Source organism: Anomaloglossus baeobatrachus, chromosome 1, assembly GCF_048569485.1.
Source record: "Anomaloglossus baeobatrachus isolate aAnoBae1 chromosome 1, aAnoBae1.hap1, whole genome shotgun sequence".
In the NCBI taxonomy this organism is placed as follows: Eukaryota; Metazoa; Chordata; class Amphibia; order Anura; family Aromobatidae; genus Anomaloglossus; species Anomaloglossus baeobatrachus.
This window is the reverse complement of record NC_134353.1, coordinates 859014982-859035571: the sequence shown is the minus strand read 5'-3', so window position 1 is coordinate 859035571 and position 20590 is coordinate 859014982. Positions and strand designations below refer to the sequence as shown.

The 20590-nt window shown below is 42.2% G+C and overlaps 1 protein-coding gene across 2 annotated transcripts in view; it reads left to right on the top strand.

The window, feature by feature from the left end:
• LHFPL2 (LHFPL tetraspan subfamily member 2) overlaps positions 1–18929 on the top strand; it is a 141660-nt gene extending 122731 nt beyond the window's left edge. For both annotated transcript variants that reach the window (XM_075325666.1, XM_075325670.1), the window contains one exon: positions 13484–18929. In XM_075325666.1, the coding sequence (XP_075181781.1) occupies positions 13484–13740 (257 nt within the window). In that variant the 3' untranslated portion in view covers positions 13741–18929. The remainder of the gene's footprint in view (positions 1–13483) is intronic.
• The last annotated feature ends 1661 nt before the right edge of the window (positions 18930–20590 follow it).

Below are 20590 nucleotides of genomic sequence, written 5' to 3'. Positions count from 1 at the left end.
GACACCTAACTTTAGACATTAAATATGTTGTCTTCCCCAAATACCTCTTTCCATATAACCTATCAGGGCCATATTACTCATACGGTACAGACAATGAGCGGCTCCCAATTTTGGTGTACCCAAATGTTCGGGTGTTACATGGATAGGCCAGCTTCAGCCCGGAAAGGGGGCTGCCTTGAGGCAAACCAGTTACGTGCCAGTCGTACCAATCCAGACCTCAAATAATTCATAAAGTTTGGAACAAGAAGCAAATATCTTGATCCATTGGCTAATGGTCAGCTACGTAAAGACGTTTTAACACTTCTGTATTCTTTGAACATCAATGGAAAAACATTACTACTCATAGAAAGCCCTTTATAACATAAAAATGTATATCCAATATTAGTGATTACTAACCCGTCACTTATCAGAAGTACGTCATTTTTTGTGTCTGGTATGCAGTTCTCATGAATCTTCTGGTGTTCCTTTGTTCTTGCATCTCTCCATTCCTGAGATATGTCCACCCTTCCCAATGTTAATCTTTTTACCAAGTGGGTGAGGTCTTCAGCTCTCTCTGAAGGTGTCTCCTTGAGGATCACACCCTTAAACTAACAAAACTACACTTACATACGTGGAAGAAGGGGCGAAATCTTAGGATTGGAGAGACACTGGGAAATTAAGGTTAGCTATGCCAGAGATTCAGGCCACGTGACCGCATGTATACCAGGTAAAATATGGCATTATGTCTTAGGCTGCTTTCACACATCAGTTTTTTGGCATAAGGCACAATCCGGCCAAAAAACTGATGCGACGGATCCGGCGAAAAAACAGATCAGTTGCATCAGTTTTTTCCATCAGTTCCTTCAGTTTTTTGACCGATCCGGTGTGATACTGAACATGTTCAGTTCAAAAAAACGGATCAGGTTTTTGCCGCATTACGCCGGATCCGGCGTCCATAGGCTTCCATTATAAAACACGCCGTACGATCCGGCGCAATCCGTTATTTTGCCGGACACAAACTGTCACTTCAACATTTCATCCGGCCGCCGGACAAGTAAATTTTGCCGGATCCAACAAAAAAACGGATGAAGCGCAAGGCCATCAGGCACAATCCGGTTCTAATGAAAGTCTATGGGGGAAAAAACTGATCCGGCGGCCGTTTTTTCATGTTTTTGCCGTATTGTGCCTGATGGCAAAAAAACTGATGTGTGAAAGCAGCCTTAAAGAGAACCTGTCATCAGGTCAAAAGTGGGCAATTTTTGCTCCTTGTTTTATTCAAGCTGCTTCGGTGAGGGGTTTGGGGTTTTTTTCAACTTGTTATTTTTGAGGTTTTTTATAACCATATAACAATTACATGGAGAAGAACTACTCAGGTGTACAGAGGTAAAAATATCACCAAAGTCACATTGGAGGGGTTTTTTTTTTCTTTTTATCTACCATACAATTCTAGACATATGCGCTTTCTTTATTTAGTGCTAATTTTCATGATCATTATCAAGGGATCATTGATTCGTACTCTTGGGTGGGGGGGGGGGGGGTCTGTAGGCTGCTCGGCATAATTACCCTGTAAGCTGAACCCTTTTGTAAAGACCATAAAATTTGCACTAAATGAAAAACTTATATCTCATTAACTATTTAAAAGACAAAACAAAAAAAAAACAACCAGTTTTCAGGGAAGCCATAAAATAAGAACAAAAACTGGATACAGTACTTTTGAACTGCTGACAGGTCCTTTGTAAAGAAGACCTTTCACTTATTATTATTATTATTATTATTATTATTATTATTATTATTATTATTATTATTGTCTCTCCTCTAATTGTCACTGTCTCTGATTCTTGAACAGTTTTTCATGTTTTTCTGTGCTACTCCGCTCCAAAGTTATGCCTCCCGGTAATAAAGGTGCAAATTTTTCCTTCTTCCAACTGGGTGTATACCAAATAAGAAATAACTACTCTTTGGCCGTGGCTGTGATATACCCCCGGTTTGTTGATGTGAACATTTGCATATCTTTTTTAGGGGGACGTAACTTTGGAACAGAGGGGCATAACTGAAAAAGTCTTTCAGAATCAGTGCAGCGGTATTTGGAGGAGGTACAACATGTAAATTTTAAAAGTCCAATGCATCGTTATCTATAATGGGAACCTGTCACTAGGTTTTTCTCATAGGCTTTGGCCACCACCAGTGAGCCCTTATATACAGTATTATTATTGTTGTTGTTGTTGTTATTATTTATTATTATAACGCCATCTATGCCATGGTACTTAACAAGTGAAAAGGGCATACATAAAAAACAAGTACAACAACCATGAACATTACAAAAACAGAATGGTAGGAGGCGGAGAGAGGACCCTGCCCGCGAGGGCTCTCAGTCTACAGGGAATGGGTGATGGATGGTACAATAGATGAAGACAGAGCTGGTTGCGCAGTGATGTACTGGTCAGAGGGTTACTGCAGGTTGTAGGCTTGTCGGAAGAGATGGGTCTTCAGGTTCCTTTTGAAGCTTTCCATAGTAGGCGAGAGTCTAATATGCTGGGGTAGAGCATTCTAGAGTATAGGGGAGGCACGGGAGAAATCTTGTACGCGATTGTGGGATCTTGAGATCTTGTGAGGATCTGAGGTTGCGTGCAGGTAGGTCCCAGATGTATTGAGGAGACAGGTTGCGGGTGGCTTTGTATGTCATCGTTAGTGTTTTGAACGTGAATCTTTGGGCAATGGGGAGCCAGTGAAGGGATTGGCAGAGAGGTGAGGTCGGTATTCTAGAATGTTGTATAGAAGTGTCCAGGCCACGCCGTATAACTTAAAAAAGACCTTTATTATACTCACCTAGCAGGTGGTACAACCTGATAGGCGTCGCTGCTCTCGGGTCCGGCACCTCCTGTCTTCTGTCCATCACTGTTCTCCTTCCCAGTTCCGTGTGGATGACGTGTCCGACATCACCAACACAGAGTCCTCAATGGCATTCCTTCGCATGCTCACTTTGATCTGCCCTGCTGAGGGCAGATCAAAGTGTTGTGCTCATGCAAGGGCGGTCTATGACCTTTCCTCACGCCTGCGCATTACAGTACTTTGCTCTGCCCTCAGCAGTGCAGATAAAAGTGCGCATGTGCAGGACCGCAATGGAGACCTCTGTGTGGATGATGTGGGACGCGTCATCCACACGGAGCTGGGAAGGAGGATGGCGATGGAAGGCAGAGAGGAGGAGCCGGACCGCAGAGCAGCGACACCCATCGGACCCGACCACTATATAACTATAATAAAGTTGTTTTTTACGATATACAGAGCTGCCTGGGATCTTATATACAGTATACTAGAGTGTACATAAGAGGCTTGCTAGTGGTGGCTACTGCTAATAAGAGAAAAGCCTGGTGGCAGGTTCCCTTTAAGCAGCTTCTGAATGTCATGAGTGTGATTTCCTATACGGGTGAGCTGTTTTAGGCTTGTTATATCGGGATTCTTGCAGATCACTGTGTGTGTGTGTGTGTGTGTGTGTGTGTGTGTGTGTGTGTGTGTGTGTGTCCGTCCGTGTGGCCCTGGATTTACACTACTGTTACAATGCCTGTTAAACCCATCCAGCAATCTTTGTGCATTCCCTTTGTGTGCGATCAGCTTACACACAACTGTATGATTTCACCTCGGTTTATTAATGCCACATGAGTAATGTAATTATCTTCTGTTTGTGTAGGTGTATTTTTATGGTGTTAGTTGATTGAAACCAAGGCCACCCACCAATGCAATCAGGTTTCACAAGATATACAGTTTAGGCTTTCCTTCAGTTAATCTCTGTATTTGTTGTGCAGCATACTGAGCCGCGTCATATGGAAAGAGAAAATGTTTAGATTTTTATTTTTTATGTGTTCCTTGTTTTTGTTTTTCTTGTGTTTTTTAGATTTTTATTTTCTTGTGTTTGGGAATGGTTATTTATTTAGATTTAGGCACCATTGCTATGCTGAGGAGAGAGTACCGTACATCTTTTCCGGCTCCTCGCTCCTCTTGTATCTAAAATATGAGTGTGCTACTTTGATATTAGTCAATGGCAGCCATCTGTTCCATCAGCCACTAAATGCTTTACCTGTCTTCGGAGTTTAGGGGCCTTAGGACTGTATTTTCCACGAGGCTAACCTAAGCCATGGCCTCGGGCACAACTGTCAGCGGTGCATATATGCAGAATAAATAACCAAATATTTATACATTTTTCAGTATTATTTTAAAAAGGCCATATAAAATGCTGTTTTTTAAATTTACATCCATATACATTAAAGGAATTGAGAGGTGCATTTACGTTGCCCATCTCTACAGCTAGCGCTGTCTTGCTCAGTCACAGGGGGCAGTGCTGCAGTTTATTACTACAGCTTCTTGCAGAGCTGCCCCCTCTGAAGACTTCCTGGGTGATAGACGCTGTGGGAGATGTGAGTGCAGCGCCAGCCTGCAGATTGTACTGTGTTGCTCAGTCAAAGGGAGCAGCGCTGTAGTTACTTACTTAGTTACTTACTACAGTTTGTTGTATCACTGCCCCCTCTGAAGAGTCTTGGGTTATAGAAGCGGAGAGCCAGCGCAGCACTCACATCTCCCACAATGTCTATCTGTGACAGAAGACATAAGGGGATAAGGTTAGTAGTAGTGATTGATGCCAACGACAGGGGGCGCAGAATTATGTGCTTTGGTCTAAAGTGTAGAAATGTGTAAATCCAGCCCTGAGACTCCACCCCCCACCCCATATGCACTAGCTGTTGGACAACATTCATTAATCTCACAGCTCTCACCTCTAAATTCCCCATACGTAGGAAGGCTAAGTTTGGCTGAACACTCTTGTGTTCTCTATGGTAGAGCCGCTACCAGACTGCTGATTTTGGGAGCACAAAACAATCAGCCATTGGAAATCCAGCACGCCGCATTCTTATCTCCCCCCGATATCATCTACTGAGGAGAGTGTAGAAGCCTCTATACACATTAGGCCTAGGACACACGACAAGAAATATGGTGTGAGTGGAATGCGATAAAGAATCGCATTCCACTGGGACCAAGAAAACAGTCGCAGCATGCTGTGAGTGGAATGCGATCCTGTTCCAAGTCTATGGGGCGAGAGAAACATCGCATTGCTCTCGCATTACACTGGTGTAACACAAGAGCAGTGCGATTCTCGCATCAGCTGGCAATGGAGGAGATAAGGAAATAAATCCATCCCTCTCCTCCGCTGCGTGGGCACTCCCCTCCACAGCCCCAGCCCCCCCCTCTGCAACTGTCGTCTGATCGCACGATCGGACCACAGTCGCATGACACTCTGCTCCCACTGTGCTGCGAGCATGAGCCGAGTGTCATGCAATGACTCGCACAAATCCCCATTTGGCCTCAGCCTTAAGCGGGCTTTACACGCTGCGACATCGCTAGCAATTGCTAGCGATGTCAAGCGCGATAACACCCGCCCCCGTTGTATGGCCAATATGTGGTGATCGCTGCCGTAGCGACCATTATCGCTACAGCAGCATCACACGCACATACCTGCTCTGCGACGTCACACGGCAGCCGTCCAATAGAAGCGGAGGGGCGGAGATGAGCGGGACGTAACATCCCACCCACCTCCTTCCTTCCACATTGCCGGTGGAGGCAGGTAAGGAGATGTTTGTCTCTCCTGCAGTGTCACACACAGCGATGTCTGGTGCCGCAGGAACAAGGAACAACAATGCTAAAAAAGCAGAAAACGATTTTTTATTTCAGGACGACCTCTCCGCGGCAAACGATTTTGCCCTCTTTTGCGATCGTTTCAGATCGCTCTTAAGTTTTACACACTGCGATATCGTTAATGACGCCGGATGGGCGTCGACGATAATTCATTAACGATATCGTAGCGTGTAAAGCCCACTTTAGACTGTTGGTTGGTAGGTTCAGCTGATTTTACTATGATTTGTATGCTCAAAACTAGCGGATTTTGCTGCAACTTTCATGTTTTATATAGTAATAATAATAATAATAATTTTATTCATTTATATAGCGCTATTAATCCCACAGCGCTTTACATACATTGGCAAGGGAGAAATCTAGTATAAAACTCATTAAGATGTTTGCAAATGAAATACAAAAAGCATCATTATCATCCTCAGATTTTTACACAGATCAATTAAGCTAACAATAAAAAGAGGGTAGAACTGTAAATCCGCTATTTTAATTCTGCCATGTTTGTAAGTGAATAATCCAATAACGTCACTGGAGAAATGGCCTATAAAGAAGATTGTGTGTGGTATGTAACGAATAATCAAATTGTAATTGGTAAATTACTAAATTAGTAAGGGACTAAATATAGCACAAACCAAAAAACAAACAATAAATGAAGAGAATGAGCCTATGATGATATTAATAATAATTAATAATAATAATAATAATAATAATATAAAAAAGGGAACGTTATTACATAAAAACAGTATATGTCAAAGCATAAATACAGCAATACAAAAATGTGTCAGGCACAACAGGAGAGGACATCTAGTATGCATAAAATAATATACAAAGGCAAATAATGAATTAATGACAAAAGATACAACCAAAATAGATATACAAGTGTATTGATGTACACATGCCCATTATAGTCCTCCCCTGCTGGAATGATGACAGTCCTAACACGCCTTTCATCTGGGGGTGGCTTGTTGCCATTTTTTTTCTCCTTTTTTATTTTATTGCTCACAATTGAAAGTGACCCAAGGTTTTAGTCACTGGCACCAACTCCCCAAATGGGTGGGTTGGAGTAAACTTGGCCCCATGGCCGCTACGGACAGATACAACTACTGACCTTTAGCAGAATTTTTTTTTAACTGTATTTTTATTAAAATTATTTGTAGACCTCAATGGAACATAATCCAAAATGGTAGCCACCACTCGCAAATTTGAAGGCTCAGTGGATACTTAAAGGGGTATTCCCATCTCCAAGATTCTATTCTAATATGTAGTAGGTGTAGTAGTAATAATATTGGCAAATACCTTCCATTAGAAATGTAGTAGAGTTCTGATGACATAGCCATGTCTCTTGCCTCATGTGCAGGGCATCGCAGCTCAGATATCCATGGTTACAATTTATCAGCAACTAAGGCCCCTTTCACACCACTTTTTTGCCATCATTCACAGTCCGTCGAATTTCGAAAAAAAAAAAAACGGATCCGGCAACTGATGCCGCTAGATCTGTTTTTTTTCTCTTAGACTTGTATTAACGACGGATTGCGACAGATGGCCTCACATTTTATCCATCGTTTGACGGATCGGTCGAAAAATATTTGTCCGTCGGACGGAGACTACAGCCACAGTAACTTTTTTTGTGTACGTCGAAAAAATGGACAGTGACGGAGCCGTTGCCGTCTGTCATTTGGTAGAATGGAAGCCTATGGGGACAGGATCTGTTATCATCCGGCAAATGATGGAATCCGGTGACGGATTCCATTTTTTTTTTTAACTAAGCGTGCTCCAATTTATTATTTAGCCCCCAGCTAGTCGGATCCATCGCAGCAGTTTAGCCACAATCTGCGACGGATCAGTCGAGAAAACAAATTGTGACTGATGGCAAAAAACTGATGTGTGAAAGGGGTCTAAGTGGCATTATATCAGTGGATGTAACCATGGACACCTAAGCTGTAATGCCCTGCACATGAGGTAAGAAACATGATTCCCATATCTTTCGTTTTATAAGACGCACCGGATTATAAGATGCACCACAAATTTAGGGATGAAAAAAAGGTAAAAAAAATTAAAAATGGGCTCCACCTTATACTCCGGTGTTGTCTTATTGGAGGGGGGCAGCAGTGGTGGTGAAGGGAGGTCACAGGAGGCAGAGGTTGTGCTGGCAGTCGTGACGGGTCCGTGGTGGCAGCGGCAGCGGGTCCGTGGCGTTAGCAGCAGTGGGTCAGTAGTGGCAGTTCCGGGTCGGCGGGTCAGTGGTGGAGCAGACCGGTGCGGTGAGTGTCCCAGTCTGTCCGCAGTCCCGGTTCAAATGATGGCGCCTGGAGCGGCGCATGCGCAGATGGAGCTCTCATCAAAGGGCTCCATCTGTGAACGCACTGACTCCTAGCACCATCATTTGAAACTGGGTCCGCGGACACACTGGGACACCTGCCGCACAGCCACCCGCCCGCGCGCACAGAGTGTCAGCCCAGCAGCCAGCAGGCCGCCCACCCGCATAGAGAGCCAGCCGGCCTCCAGGACAGAGAGGCAGCCACCACCGACAGGCACCCGGCTGCCCGCACGCAGCCACAGGCACCCGAACGCACCCAATTGCAGAACAAACAGGTAAACTATATTCGGATTTGAAGACGCACCCCTCATTTCCTCCCAAATTTTTTGGGGAAAAAGTGCATCTTATAATCCGAAAAATACGGTATATTAGGAGAACAATACTACATTTATAATTGGAGGTATTTGCTATTATTATTATCCCTAATACATATTGGGATAGGATCTTGGAGATGGGAATATCCCTTTAAAGCACAAGATTTTTCCTTTTTTTTTTTTTTTTTTTTAATAGAGCTTACCAGCAGTCAGACACCGGATATGTACCAATTATTGATTCTAGGACTTTTAACTCAGATGCAGTAATAGTCTGTTTATCTATTATGATCTATAATTATATGATACTACGTAGATCTATAAATTTAAAATGACATCCCATTAAGAAATACTGAGATTTAATAGCATTTGTCCAAGAGGTTTCAGAGCGATGGTGAAATCTGATCCGCAGAAGAGGTAGAGCCGGTGTCTGGATTTGCTGCATCTGCATTAAAGATGCTATAAAGTAATGTGCTGACTAGTTAAGTATGGCGGGATTACAGGAAGAGAAGATAAGAGGGAGGATTCAGGATAATGCATACACTTCAGAAGTGCCAGATGTTTACATTCTCTCATTCTATACATTAGCTTTTCTTTTTGTTTTTTATTATATGAATATATACAATATCCCAAAATTGCTTACATAACATAAATAGCCAAGTTATTGCCTATAGAGAACCAGCAACTGTCCTGACATCTAAAGAATTGTATTCGTCATGAAATGGCAATCATAGATCATCTTTTGTCAGATCTCTGGATTGTGCCATTCCTCTGTTATTTCCTATGTCCATACATTTATGAATAAATTGACAACTGGGTGTTATTTGTCAGAGGGTCATGTCCCCATTCAGTTTCATGCTTTCAGATTAGACCATGTGAGATAGGATAGAAATAAAGCCACAAATACCGTAATCACACCCTGTTTTCAATTTATTCATAGATTTTTAGGAGGAATAACCAGAGGAATGCACAATACGGATATTTAAGAAAATCTGCTCCCGTAATGCTATATTAGGGAGAATGCAAGTATTCACTAAAACCGACAAGACTGGAAGGCCGAGAATATGAGTGGAGGAGAGACGGGCGCAGTAGGGTCTAACCAGTGCGGTTACAGACTACAGTAGAATAGTATGCTCATGTGGTTGGGGTTGTATAGCTACAACCATGGAACAATGTATGAAATGCCTCAATGGGGACCAAACATTTTCCCAGTATGGAGCCCTTAAATTCCTGGTGGCAGCCCTGACTGCTGTCATGACGTCCATTTTCACCAGAGCCATGGCTCAGCCATTCTGCAGCAGATTGATATGAGTCTTCTTGACTTATTGTTGGTCCATCAGGTTTAGAATACGGTATTGTGCTGTGTGATTCTGGCTGCCAGAGACCTTCTTTTTCCAGAATTAATAAACATTGTAGTTAAGAAATTAGGCTGAGGCCACACGGGAATTAGTGCGAGTCCTCGCATGACACTCTGCACATGCTCGCAGCACAGCGGGAGCCGAGTGTCATGCGACTGTGGTCCGATCGTGCGACTAGACCACAGTTGCGGAGGGGAGGGCCGGTGCTGCGGCGAGAGGGAGGGATTTATCTCCCATCTCCTCCGTTGCCGGCCGATTTGAGAATCGCATTCCACTCCACTGTAATGCGAGTGCAATGCGATGTTTCTCTCGCCCCACAGACTTGAATCGGTGTGAGTGAAACAGGGTCGCGTTGCACCCGCAGCATGCTGCGATGCTTTTCTCGGTCTGATTAGGGCTGAGAAAACAATCTCTCATGGGAGCGGCCCCATAGAGTAACATTGGTCCGAGTGGATTTTTTTATCGCATTCCACTCGCTCCGTATTACTCGCTGTGTGTGCTCAGTCTTATGGCTGGTTTATTCTCTGTATTATCTGATATTGTTCCCTATGGCACATAGAGAAGGGGGTAACTGCAGCCTCCCAATTGTTCAGTGTTTATTAAAGGTCACATTTCAGAAGCGATTATTCATTACTGGAAGTCCGCCCAATGACATCTGGTCTTGTGGAGAGAATTACATGGGGATCTGTGACTAATAAACCTCACTGAAAGTGTAACAAAAGATGATTTCCACAGTTTCACTTCCATTTTGCAGCCTTGGAAAATGACCAGAAAGCAAACTTTACTGAGGTACTTTTTTTTTCCTCTATTTGTTTAAGACCATTTTTTTGGTGGAACCAGATTTACCAGGTACTTTTTTTGGTCTTATCTTTTTATGACTTTTTCTGTTGGAACCAGATTTTTCCAAATGGAAATCTTATTAAAAAAAAAAAATATCGTAGTAAGAAAAAAAATAAGATATTCGTGCAGAAGGGGTGAAGATTATGGGCCAGGAAGGGTTGAGATTGTCTGTGGGTCAATTTGAGTTGTCAACAGTAGAGCAGATCACCCACATTAGATAAGTCTTTTGCATATGAAGGTGGCCTGACTATTCTCTGACAGTGGACGTCATGGGAAAGAAAGACTGGGCATGTTGAATAATCAGTGCTACCAGTTTTTTCCAGCAGTTTTGACCCCTGTTTCTATTGAAATAAACCTGTACAATCCACTTGGTATACACGTGTATGGTGAAGTCAAGGGAAATGGCTTTTAACCAATTGGTATTCAACTATCACATTCTCATGATGAGCGCAAAAAGCATCATGGCTCATGTATATTTGCATCAAAGGACCAAATTTAAGTCAACAGAGGGGCAGAAAGGTTCTTGATCTCACTCCATCAAATTCAGTTGATCTTATATGAACTTTGTGCCCACCTGTTTCAAGTTATGCCGCTGTCTGGAGAGTACGTATTGAGTTACTATTTGCATTTATAGTCAATTCTCCCATCATTTTCCAAAAATGTGTATTCTGTCTTATAGTTATACAGCAGACTGGGTTTGGATTTTGTATTTATGGTCCCTGTCCCCCCAAAAAATCTGTTTTTGCAATTCAATCTGAGTAAATGTGCACCTTTGTGATCATCTAGGCTTGTATAACCATTTAAAGGGAACCAACAACCAGGATTTTCCTATATAAACTAAAGCCAGTGCTGTACTGGCACTATCACGCTGAATCTATACATACCTGTAGTTGTTAGATTGGATGTATACTTTCTGAAATACAGGCAAGTAAAATTTGTGAAATGCACTGTTTCTTCATTGATAGGTGCTACAAAGTATCTAATAGGTGGATCGGGTTTTGCTAGTTATTCCCTCCCCTGTCTTCCTGCCCGTCCTTCCTCCCGCTGTCTCTGCTATTACAGGAGGAGGAAGGAGGGAGGAAGGACAGACAAGGGAGGGAATAACTAGCGAAACCTAACCTACCTGTTAGATTTTCTGCAGCACCTATCAATCAAGTAACTGTGCATTTCACAAACTTTACTTGCCGATATTTCAGAAAGTATACATCCGATCTCACAACTAAAGGTATGTATAGAATCAGCATGATAGTGTCAGTATAGCACTGGCTTAGTTTATATAGGAAAATCCAGGTGGTTGGTCCTCTTTGAATGTTAACGTATTAAAATATAGTGCCACTTATCAGCTGCATTCAGTCACCTAAGATCTCAGGACCCATGTGTGCACACATTTCTTTCCCCCACATGTATATACGGCTGCAAGGCTGATTTTACAGTATAATGGGAGACAATGTAATCGCTGTGTGCATTAAATTGGAAGAAATCCAACTTTGTGTCATTAGGACAGTTGAGTGTTTGTCTCTGTTCCACCCCCGGCCGGGCGCGTCAACCAACCGAGAGGTCAGGGACTACAGCAATGGTCTTGGCTTTATTCAGACGGAAAAAACACTAATACTCAGAAAGTTGTTTGTCTCCATATTTTAGCTGCAAATATCGAGTTCATAACTTGTCAAAATGAAATGTTTTTATATATCACATATACAAGACAAAAAATATAGCATTATGTTAAACTATTAGAAATTGTGCCCTGCCACATTTACTCTGCAGAGTTCACGGTTATAGTCATTTTTTTAAAGATGAACTATCCCTTACTAAAGATGTCATTTTTTTGTGTAAATGCCTCTGTTCTTCAGAATCTGGCCTTGTGTTGTTCCTGCGCCTCTCCTTTCCTGAGATATCCCCTTATGTAAAATTAGTGTTTTTTTATTTATTTTATTTTTTTTTAAGCAAAGTGGGAGTGGTTCTCAACTCATCTCTCTGGTAGTATTTTTTAAGAACCACACCCAGTTTGTTATACAAGAAAGAGATGGCCATATCTCTGGAACAGGGAGGCACAGAGACAAAAGATGAACAATCATATAGCATCCAGTGCGAGTGCATCGGATGCGATATGCTAATGACCCTCGGCTCCCGCTTTGCTGCCATCTTGAGCCAAGTGTCATGCAACTGTGATCTGATCCTGCGATCGGATCACAGCTGCGCAGGAGAGGGAGGGGTTCATCTCCCCATCTCCTCAATTATCAGTTGATGCGATTATTGCCCTGCACTCAGATGTCATCTGAGTGCAGTCCAGTGTTTCACTCGCACCCATAGATTTGTATGGGTGTGAGTGACATGTCTATCGCTGACAATCGCAGCATGCTGCGACTTTTCGCTCAACCAGAATCTGAATGAGAGAGAAGATTACCATCCGCTCTCCCTCTTTGAATAACATTAATCCGAGTGCAATGTAAGATTTTCTCACATTGCACTCGTCCGATTAATAAGCTCGTGTTGAGCATACCCTAAAGAGAACAGTGGCATTTCCACCGGGTTAAAAAAAGGATTTGTATTTTCGTTTTTATATATATACATGTATGTATGTATGTATGTGTGTGTGTGTGTGTGTGTGTGTGTGTGTGTGTGTATGTACATATATATATATGTGTTTTGCTCACTTAATTCTCATCCAATCAGTGGGGGTATGAATTCTAAGACTCGCACTCTGTGTAAGCTCTCAGGCAGGAGTTGTTGACCCTGCCTTCTGAGCTACGCACTTCTTAAAGGTCTTTTGAGCCACTGGTGGGGGTCTCAGGACCCCAGACCCCACTGATCTGCTTTGAATTAAAGGGCCTGAAACACGTAAAAGAATATACAAAAGTGTACTTACTCTTTTAAGTAGATGTTGGTATACCTTTGCAGGACATTTCCAGGGTTGATTAGTACTTTCAGGTCACATATGTGTTAGTTTTAAGTTTATAATGTTGGTTCTCCTTCATACTAATTGTTTCTTTGCTCTTGTTTTCTAGGTCTTTTTCTTATACTTGGCCTAATCTTATACCCTGCTGGATGGGGATCTCAGAAAGTGATCGGTTACTGTGGACATTATGCCTCTGCATACAAACTTGGGGAGTGTTCCTTGGGGTGGGCTTTCTACACAGCCATCGGAGGCACCGTCCTTACCTTTATTTGCGCAGTCTTCTCAGCACAGGCCGAAATTGCCACCTCTAGTGACAAAGTTCAGGAAGAAATAGAAGAGGGGAAGAACCTCATATGTTTGCTTTAATGAGCAAAGATTGAATGGCCATCAAACACTTTAAAGACTTCGTTAAGGGATCATCATGTTTACACGGCCTCCTTTTTGCATGATCGGACGATACACGTATTGTCATGCTCCAGCATCTTCCTCTTTTTCCATCCTGTGGACAGGGATCCTAAACCAGGAGATGAGCCGGGAGTTGTGATTGTACTTCTCGGCACGTGGAAATGAAGTGCAAAGATTTGAGTACAGTACAAATGTCCTGATCCATCAGTTTCTGAAAGTCACTTTAAAACTGTATCTTCTCCTTTCACATATTAGAAAGCTAACCTTGTATTTTTTTTCTATTTTTTTTTTTTTAATATAGTAGGATTTTTTTTTATCATTTCCAGTTTTTCTAATTTGAAGCCACTGCTTGTTGAATTGTGCGTGCCACTAATCTTGGTGATTGTAAACTGGAACATTGTACTTTTCTCGTGTGGTTCTTATGTGGTGCAAATGAATGTTTAGATACATATAGGATTAATATTGTTAGGTATGGAAAGAACCACTGCATTAATAATTTGATTACAGCCATTTTGAAATGACTTTTAAGAGTCTTGGGGTAGTGACAACACTCTAAGGATATTATCCTTTGCTGCAGTATCCAGCAGATCAGTCATCGCTTCAGTTTATATTACTAAATCATTTGGTACATCTTAAGCTATTGGTAGACCATCTACAGGTCTTAGGAGGTTGAATTTGCTATCCTGTTTCTCTAGGTTGTCTAGAATTAACCATTACAGCATGTCCTTGTTCTTCAAAGCCTCAGCAGGGTTTACCATAATTTTCAACTGCAAAATGCCATTAGAAGTCATAAGGCTTGGATAGAACCCAGACAGACCACCTTGAACGTCAGTAAGGTCCGTTTGGATCCATCAAAGTGCCATGGCCATGATCACCATAGTCTCAGTGAATTGGCCATAATGGGCTGCAGGAACCTCAGCTTCTGGTCTGTATGTTCAGCCATAAATAAAATCACTTAGACTTTAATGAATGTACTTACATTACGATATATATGTTCACATCTTAAGCTATAAAAGCAGCACAACGTTGACCCATGCTAACAGCACGAGATGGACTCCCAACTATGATTGTATATGGTTATGTGGTTCATTCGCTGTGGGTCCTAAAAGCACACGTCATATATTTCCATTGTGTTATCAGGGACCAAATATGTGGTGCTTTATATTTCCAATAACTGCCCGTAATTTATACTACATTGTGAAATGATTATATGTGGCTCCTCACCATAGTAGAATTTCCTCAAAACTGAGTTTGTGGTGCCAGTCTTAATATATCAGAGCTGTAAACCACATTGGGATTTATCATTTGGCATTAGACTTCACCACATACAGTAATACCGTAGTGTCATGTTACATTGACCATGATTTTTACAATCATATATACATACATTCTTGCAAAAGACCCTGATAATGGCAACAGTTTTCCACTGTTTAGGGGGCAACGATAACCAACCATTTACACAGGATTGAGCCTTCACACATTTTCCCATAAAGTAACCTTCACTATCATGTCCAATTCAGTCGTACTCCCTCCTATACAGGTATCACTTTAAGTATATACATCATAAGCTTTTTAATAGCTTTTCATGAAATATATGGTAGATGGAGGAGTCTGTGGGTAACTAATAATGGCATCTGCCATTCATAAGCTAGTATGGCATCTTTTTAATGTCATGAAAATCTCATGATATTCACCTACAGGAGATTTTATGTTCTCCCATTTTAAATCCATTGATATTACTATGGAGTTGGTCCTCACATTCAGGGCTAAGATTTTGGCGGTGTCTTTGGGAATATTTGGTCTTACATCCAGAAGAGAATACTGAGGTTAGACACTGATGTTGGCGAGGGATTAGATTATTGTCTCCTTTCTTGTTCATCATAAAGGTGTTGGGTGGTGTTGAGGTCTGCGCTCTGTTCTTTCACACTAAACTTCCCCAACCATGTCTTTATTGACCTTGCTTTGTGCATTGGTTAACAGTTATTGAGAATCGAATAGAACCTTCCCCAAACTGTACACTCAAAGTTCGAAGCTACAGTTGCCCAGTGTCTCAGTATGCAGAAGCATTAAGTACTTCCCTTCATGTCAATTAAACACACATGACCCGGCATTTATCAGATGTGATGTCCCCATCCCCACTTGTATGCAGATGCAAACCTTGAGTGGTTCACCCATTTTCATTATTTGCTAGATCCATATAACCTTGAGATACAATGTTTCTCTCAAATACCTTGCGTTGGCAATAGTGCTTGTGAACGGCGCTATTGCAGACCACTCTTCCCCATCGCCTGACCCCTCTGGGCTCTGTGACCTCAAGGTTGCGTTAAGGTCACGTCAACTTCCTGTTCATCTGACATCACCGCAGCCGGCCCTAGTCTCCGTGAGTCACTGGGCTGTAGGCGGAGTTTCACCGCTCGTCACAGTCCAACAGCGCTCTGCAGTGAGGGAGGAGTGAGCAGGGAGATGCTGGGCTGTGACGAGCGATGAAATGCCACCTACAGTCCAGTCACTCACGGAGACTGGGGCCGGCTGCAGTGATGTCAGTTGAACAGGAAGTTGACGTGACATCACCGGAGCCCTGGTGATCACGCGATGAGGAAGAGCAGTCCAGCAGTCCGCAATAGGTCCACTCACAGGCACTATTGCCAATGCAAGGTATTTGAGAGAAACCTTGTTTCTCAACATAATATCGATGTGGCCAATAATGAAAAGAGGTGAGCCACCCCTTTAAAGGTTATCCACTCAATCAAGAAAAGAAAAATGAACAAGAAACCAAATAATAAAACACATCATAAAATTAACCTGTCTGTTACAGAAAAGTAAGATAATGGGCTTCAATGCTTACAATGTTATGTGCCAAATCTTGTAAATGTTTACTTTGATATTTTGTGGCCTTCAATTATTATTATTCCATATTGCTATAGACTAAAGCACAACTAGGTCTGTAGATATCTGCATCACATGCCAGCCAGTGGAACATGCCACCATTTTTTCTTTTATAGATTGAGCCGATTCCTCCCTTTTCTTTTTCTCTATCTATAATGGAATAAAGTATCACAGCTTGAGTGTTAGAATATCTCGCGGAGGTGCCTCTGTCAAGTGCTGCTGCCGAGACCTGAGCTTGTAATGTTGTAAGTCTCCAGTGATTCTCCATAAAACTTCACTTTTATCCTAGCAAATTAATTAAAACATGGTTACAAACACCACACCAACAGGCAAAAACCTATGTATTTCAGCATAACACCTTAAAGGGAACCTGTCAGGTGTAATATGCACCCAGAACCACGAGCAGTTCTGGTTGCATATTGCTAATCTCTGCCTAACAGTCCCAGCCTAAAGTAGCATAGATAAAGGGGATCTTTAAAGGGACCTTTAGAAAAAGTACCGTATTTCGAAAGATCCCATATGATATGCTAATGAGGCCAGGGACTAGTCGCAAGGCCGTTAGTTCCCTTGGCTAGTCGGCCATCGCATCCGACTCCTGGACTTTGGATCAGTGCGCATGATCCAGGATTTCAGTCATGTGCACTATGATACCGGATGTACACGTCCTGGCTTCAAATTCATGTAGTACGCATGACCGGAAGTCCAGAATCATGCGCACTGAGCCAAAGTCCAGCGATGGCAGCAGAGGTGAGAGTGATCATGCCTCTGACACTGAGCATTCATTAGCATGTTAGCACGCCCACAGGGGCGAGCATACATGCTAAGGGGGCCAACTAGCTAAGGGAACTAACTCCTTTGTGACTAGTCGCTGGCCTCATTAGCATATTATATGGGATCTTTAGAAATACTTTTTCTAAAGATCCCTTTATCTATGCTACTAGATACAGGGGCAGTTTGGCAGGGATTAGAAGTATGCACTCAGAACTGCTCATGGTTCTGGGTGCATATTGCACCTGACAGGTTCACTTTAGCCATGGTTAAGTGTTATGGAACATCGTTGAAGAGCTACAACACTTATACAATTTTTTTTTTTTTCTGTCCAATTCATACAATGTCTGAGAAATGCAAGCTCTGGTATATGGAGGTGCTATGGTACAACCCAATACAACGTCTAAGTTGTACGGAGTTGTCAATGTTCATATGTCATATAGAGAGTTACAGACTAGGAGGTCCATTAATTACATGGTTTTAGAGCTTCTGTATTCATCTTCCGTTACCTCAAATGTGTCTCTATTGCATCATGAAACATGACCATCGAGTCTCGCCATCTCTGATGGTATTGTCTTATCAGTCATCTCCAGATCAATCTAATCCCCTGTGAATTGTCCCATTTAATAAAGTATGAAGCCATTAAACAGACCAAAGGCTTGTTCTTATACTGTGGAACTGTTTATCAGGATGTCTGTGGTCTGGAGAATCTGTGTACACAAGCCATGTATTGTCTGGTGCCAGAAGATTTCTTGTTCTAACTAATCTGTAGCATATTTAAAAGGAAAAGGTTTAGGTTTGTGTAAGAACGTGCAATACAGTATGAAGTCCGTATTATGCAGTGACAGGCTTCAGTGTTCACATAAGGCCTAAATACAGTAGAAGCCTCCATGTTGTACTGTAAGGCATTGGTGATGCCTGGCTTATATTCATACCATATATTCTTATGAAGAGGGTCTGACCCACACCCGTGCCACCTCTACTATGCCTCTGACACAGGTTCCTTAACATTCTTGAAGGAGTTCTCTATGAATAGAAATAAAGATATCAGTATAGAATTAAGATGGCCGCCATATTGTTACTCTGACAGAAACCTGTTGGTGCCAATGAGCATGTGTAGTAGGGCGCTCCGCTGCTGTGACCCGAAGACATCCTACAGAACATACGGTCATCTGCAGGTTATAACAACAGATCCTCCTTTGCAAATGCTCACATTTTCCTTTCTGAATTACATTCTAGGACAGATTTCTGTCAGAGTAATGGGTCCCTTTTTGCTTTCTGTCTCCTTCTTTCCTTCCTTTCTTCCTAGAGAACCCCTTTAAGAAGCTCAATACAAACTTTTGTACATACCCTGTAACATTTTATAAAATGCCACAACCAAAATGTTATGCTTTTGATACTGTGAGTTTGGGGTCCTTGGAAATACGCAAAATGAGACTCTTTACAATAGAAAATAATAATAAAAAAGTGTCAAATAAAAATCAGTGTTGATCGCATTTGTATGCGTTTGGGCTTTATTTCATCAGTTCATGGATAAGATGCTGTGAAGGTGCACGTATATTGTAGATAACTCGGTAGAGCAGTCATGTGTTCTCAATGGAGAGTGAGAATGCTGCTGTCAGGTGAATCGCTGCTGATGAATAAATTAGGACCCCTATCTCCTAAAGTTAGGAGGCCCCCGCACATTAGGTGGTGGTCTGGAATTGCCAAAATTGTTAGGCTTGATCTACTATAAAAAAAACCCCTACATCTCCAAATAAAACATCGCAAGTGTGACCAGGTGCCAGCTGTTATAACTACACAAAACACAAAGAAAATGATATAGCAGCACTCTGTAAGACCCAAGACTTATACAAACATAGAATATATAAAATTCCAACTGCATTAATGCTATATAGAATATACTTAGAAAAATGGAAGTTCTTAGTGCAAAAATTGGCCAATTCTTGTGTGCACATCAACCACGTCAAGATGACTTTTCTTTGATGGGACCCTATCCTAATGTTATGCCTCTCCTGGACTAAAAGTCTAGAAATACAGTGGGGACAAAAAGTATTTAGTCAGCCACCAATTGTGCAAGTTTTCCCATCTAAAAAGATGAGAGAGGCCTGTAATTGACATCATAGGTAGACCACAAATATGAGAGGCAAAATGAGAAAACAAATCCAGAAAAATCACCTCTGATTTTGCAAGATTTTACTTGCAAATTATGGTGGAAAATAAGTATTTGGTCAATAAGAATATTTTGTTATATATCCTTTGTTGGCAATGACAGAGGTCACAAGTTTGACACACACTGTTGGTGGTATGTTGGCCCATTCCTCCATGCAGATCTCCTCTAGAGCAGTGGTGTTTTGGGCCTATTACTGGGCAACACAGACTTTCAACTACGTCCAAAGGTTTTCTATGGGGTTGAGATCTGGAGACTGACTAGGCCAGACCAGGACCTTCATATGCTTCTTACGAAGCCACTCCTTTGTTGCCTTGGTGGTGTGTTTGGGATCATTATCATGCTGAAAGACCCAGTCACGTTTCATCTTCAATGCCCTTGCTGATAGGAAGTTTGCACTCAAAATCTCACAATACATGGCCCCCCATTCATTCTTTCATGTACATGCATCACACGTCCTGGTCCCTTTGCAGAGAAACAGCCCCAAAGCATGTGTTGCCACCTCCCTATGCTTCACAGTAGGTATTGTGTTTTTTGGATGCAGCTTTGCATTCTGTCTCCTCCAAACACGAGTTGTGTTTCTACCAAACAGTTCTACTTTGGTTTCATCAGACCATATGACATTCTCCCAATACTCTTCTGGATAATCCAAATGCTCTCTAGCAAACTTCAGACGGGCCCGGACATGTACTGGCTTAAGCAGAGGAAAACACGTCTGGCACTGCAGGATCTGAGTCCCTGGCGGCGTGTGTCACTGATGGTAGCCTTTGTTACAGTGGTCCCAGCTCTATGTAGGTCATTCTCTAGGTCCCCCGTGTGGTTCTGGGATTTTGCTCACCGTTCTTGTGATCATTTTCGTGGAGCCTCAGATTGAGGGAGATTCTCAGTGGTCTTGTATGTCTTCCTTTTTCTTATTATTGCTCCCACAGTTGACTTCCTCACACCAAGCTGCTTGCCTATTGCAGAATCAGTCTTACCAGCCTGGTG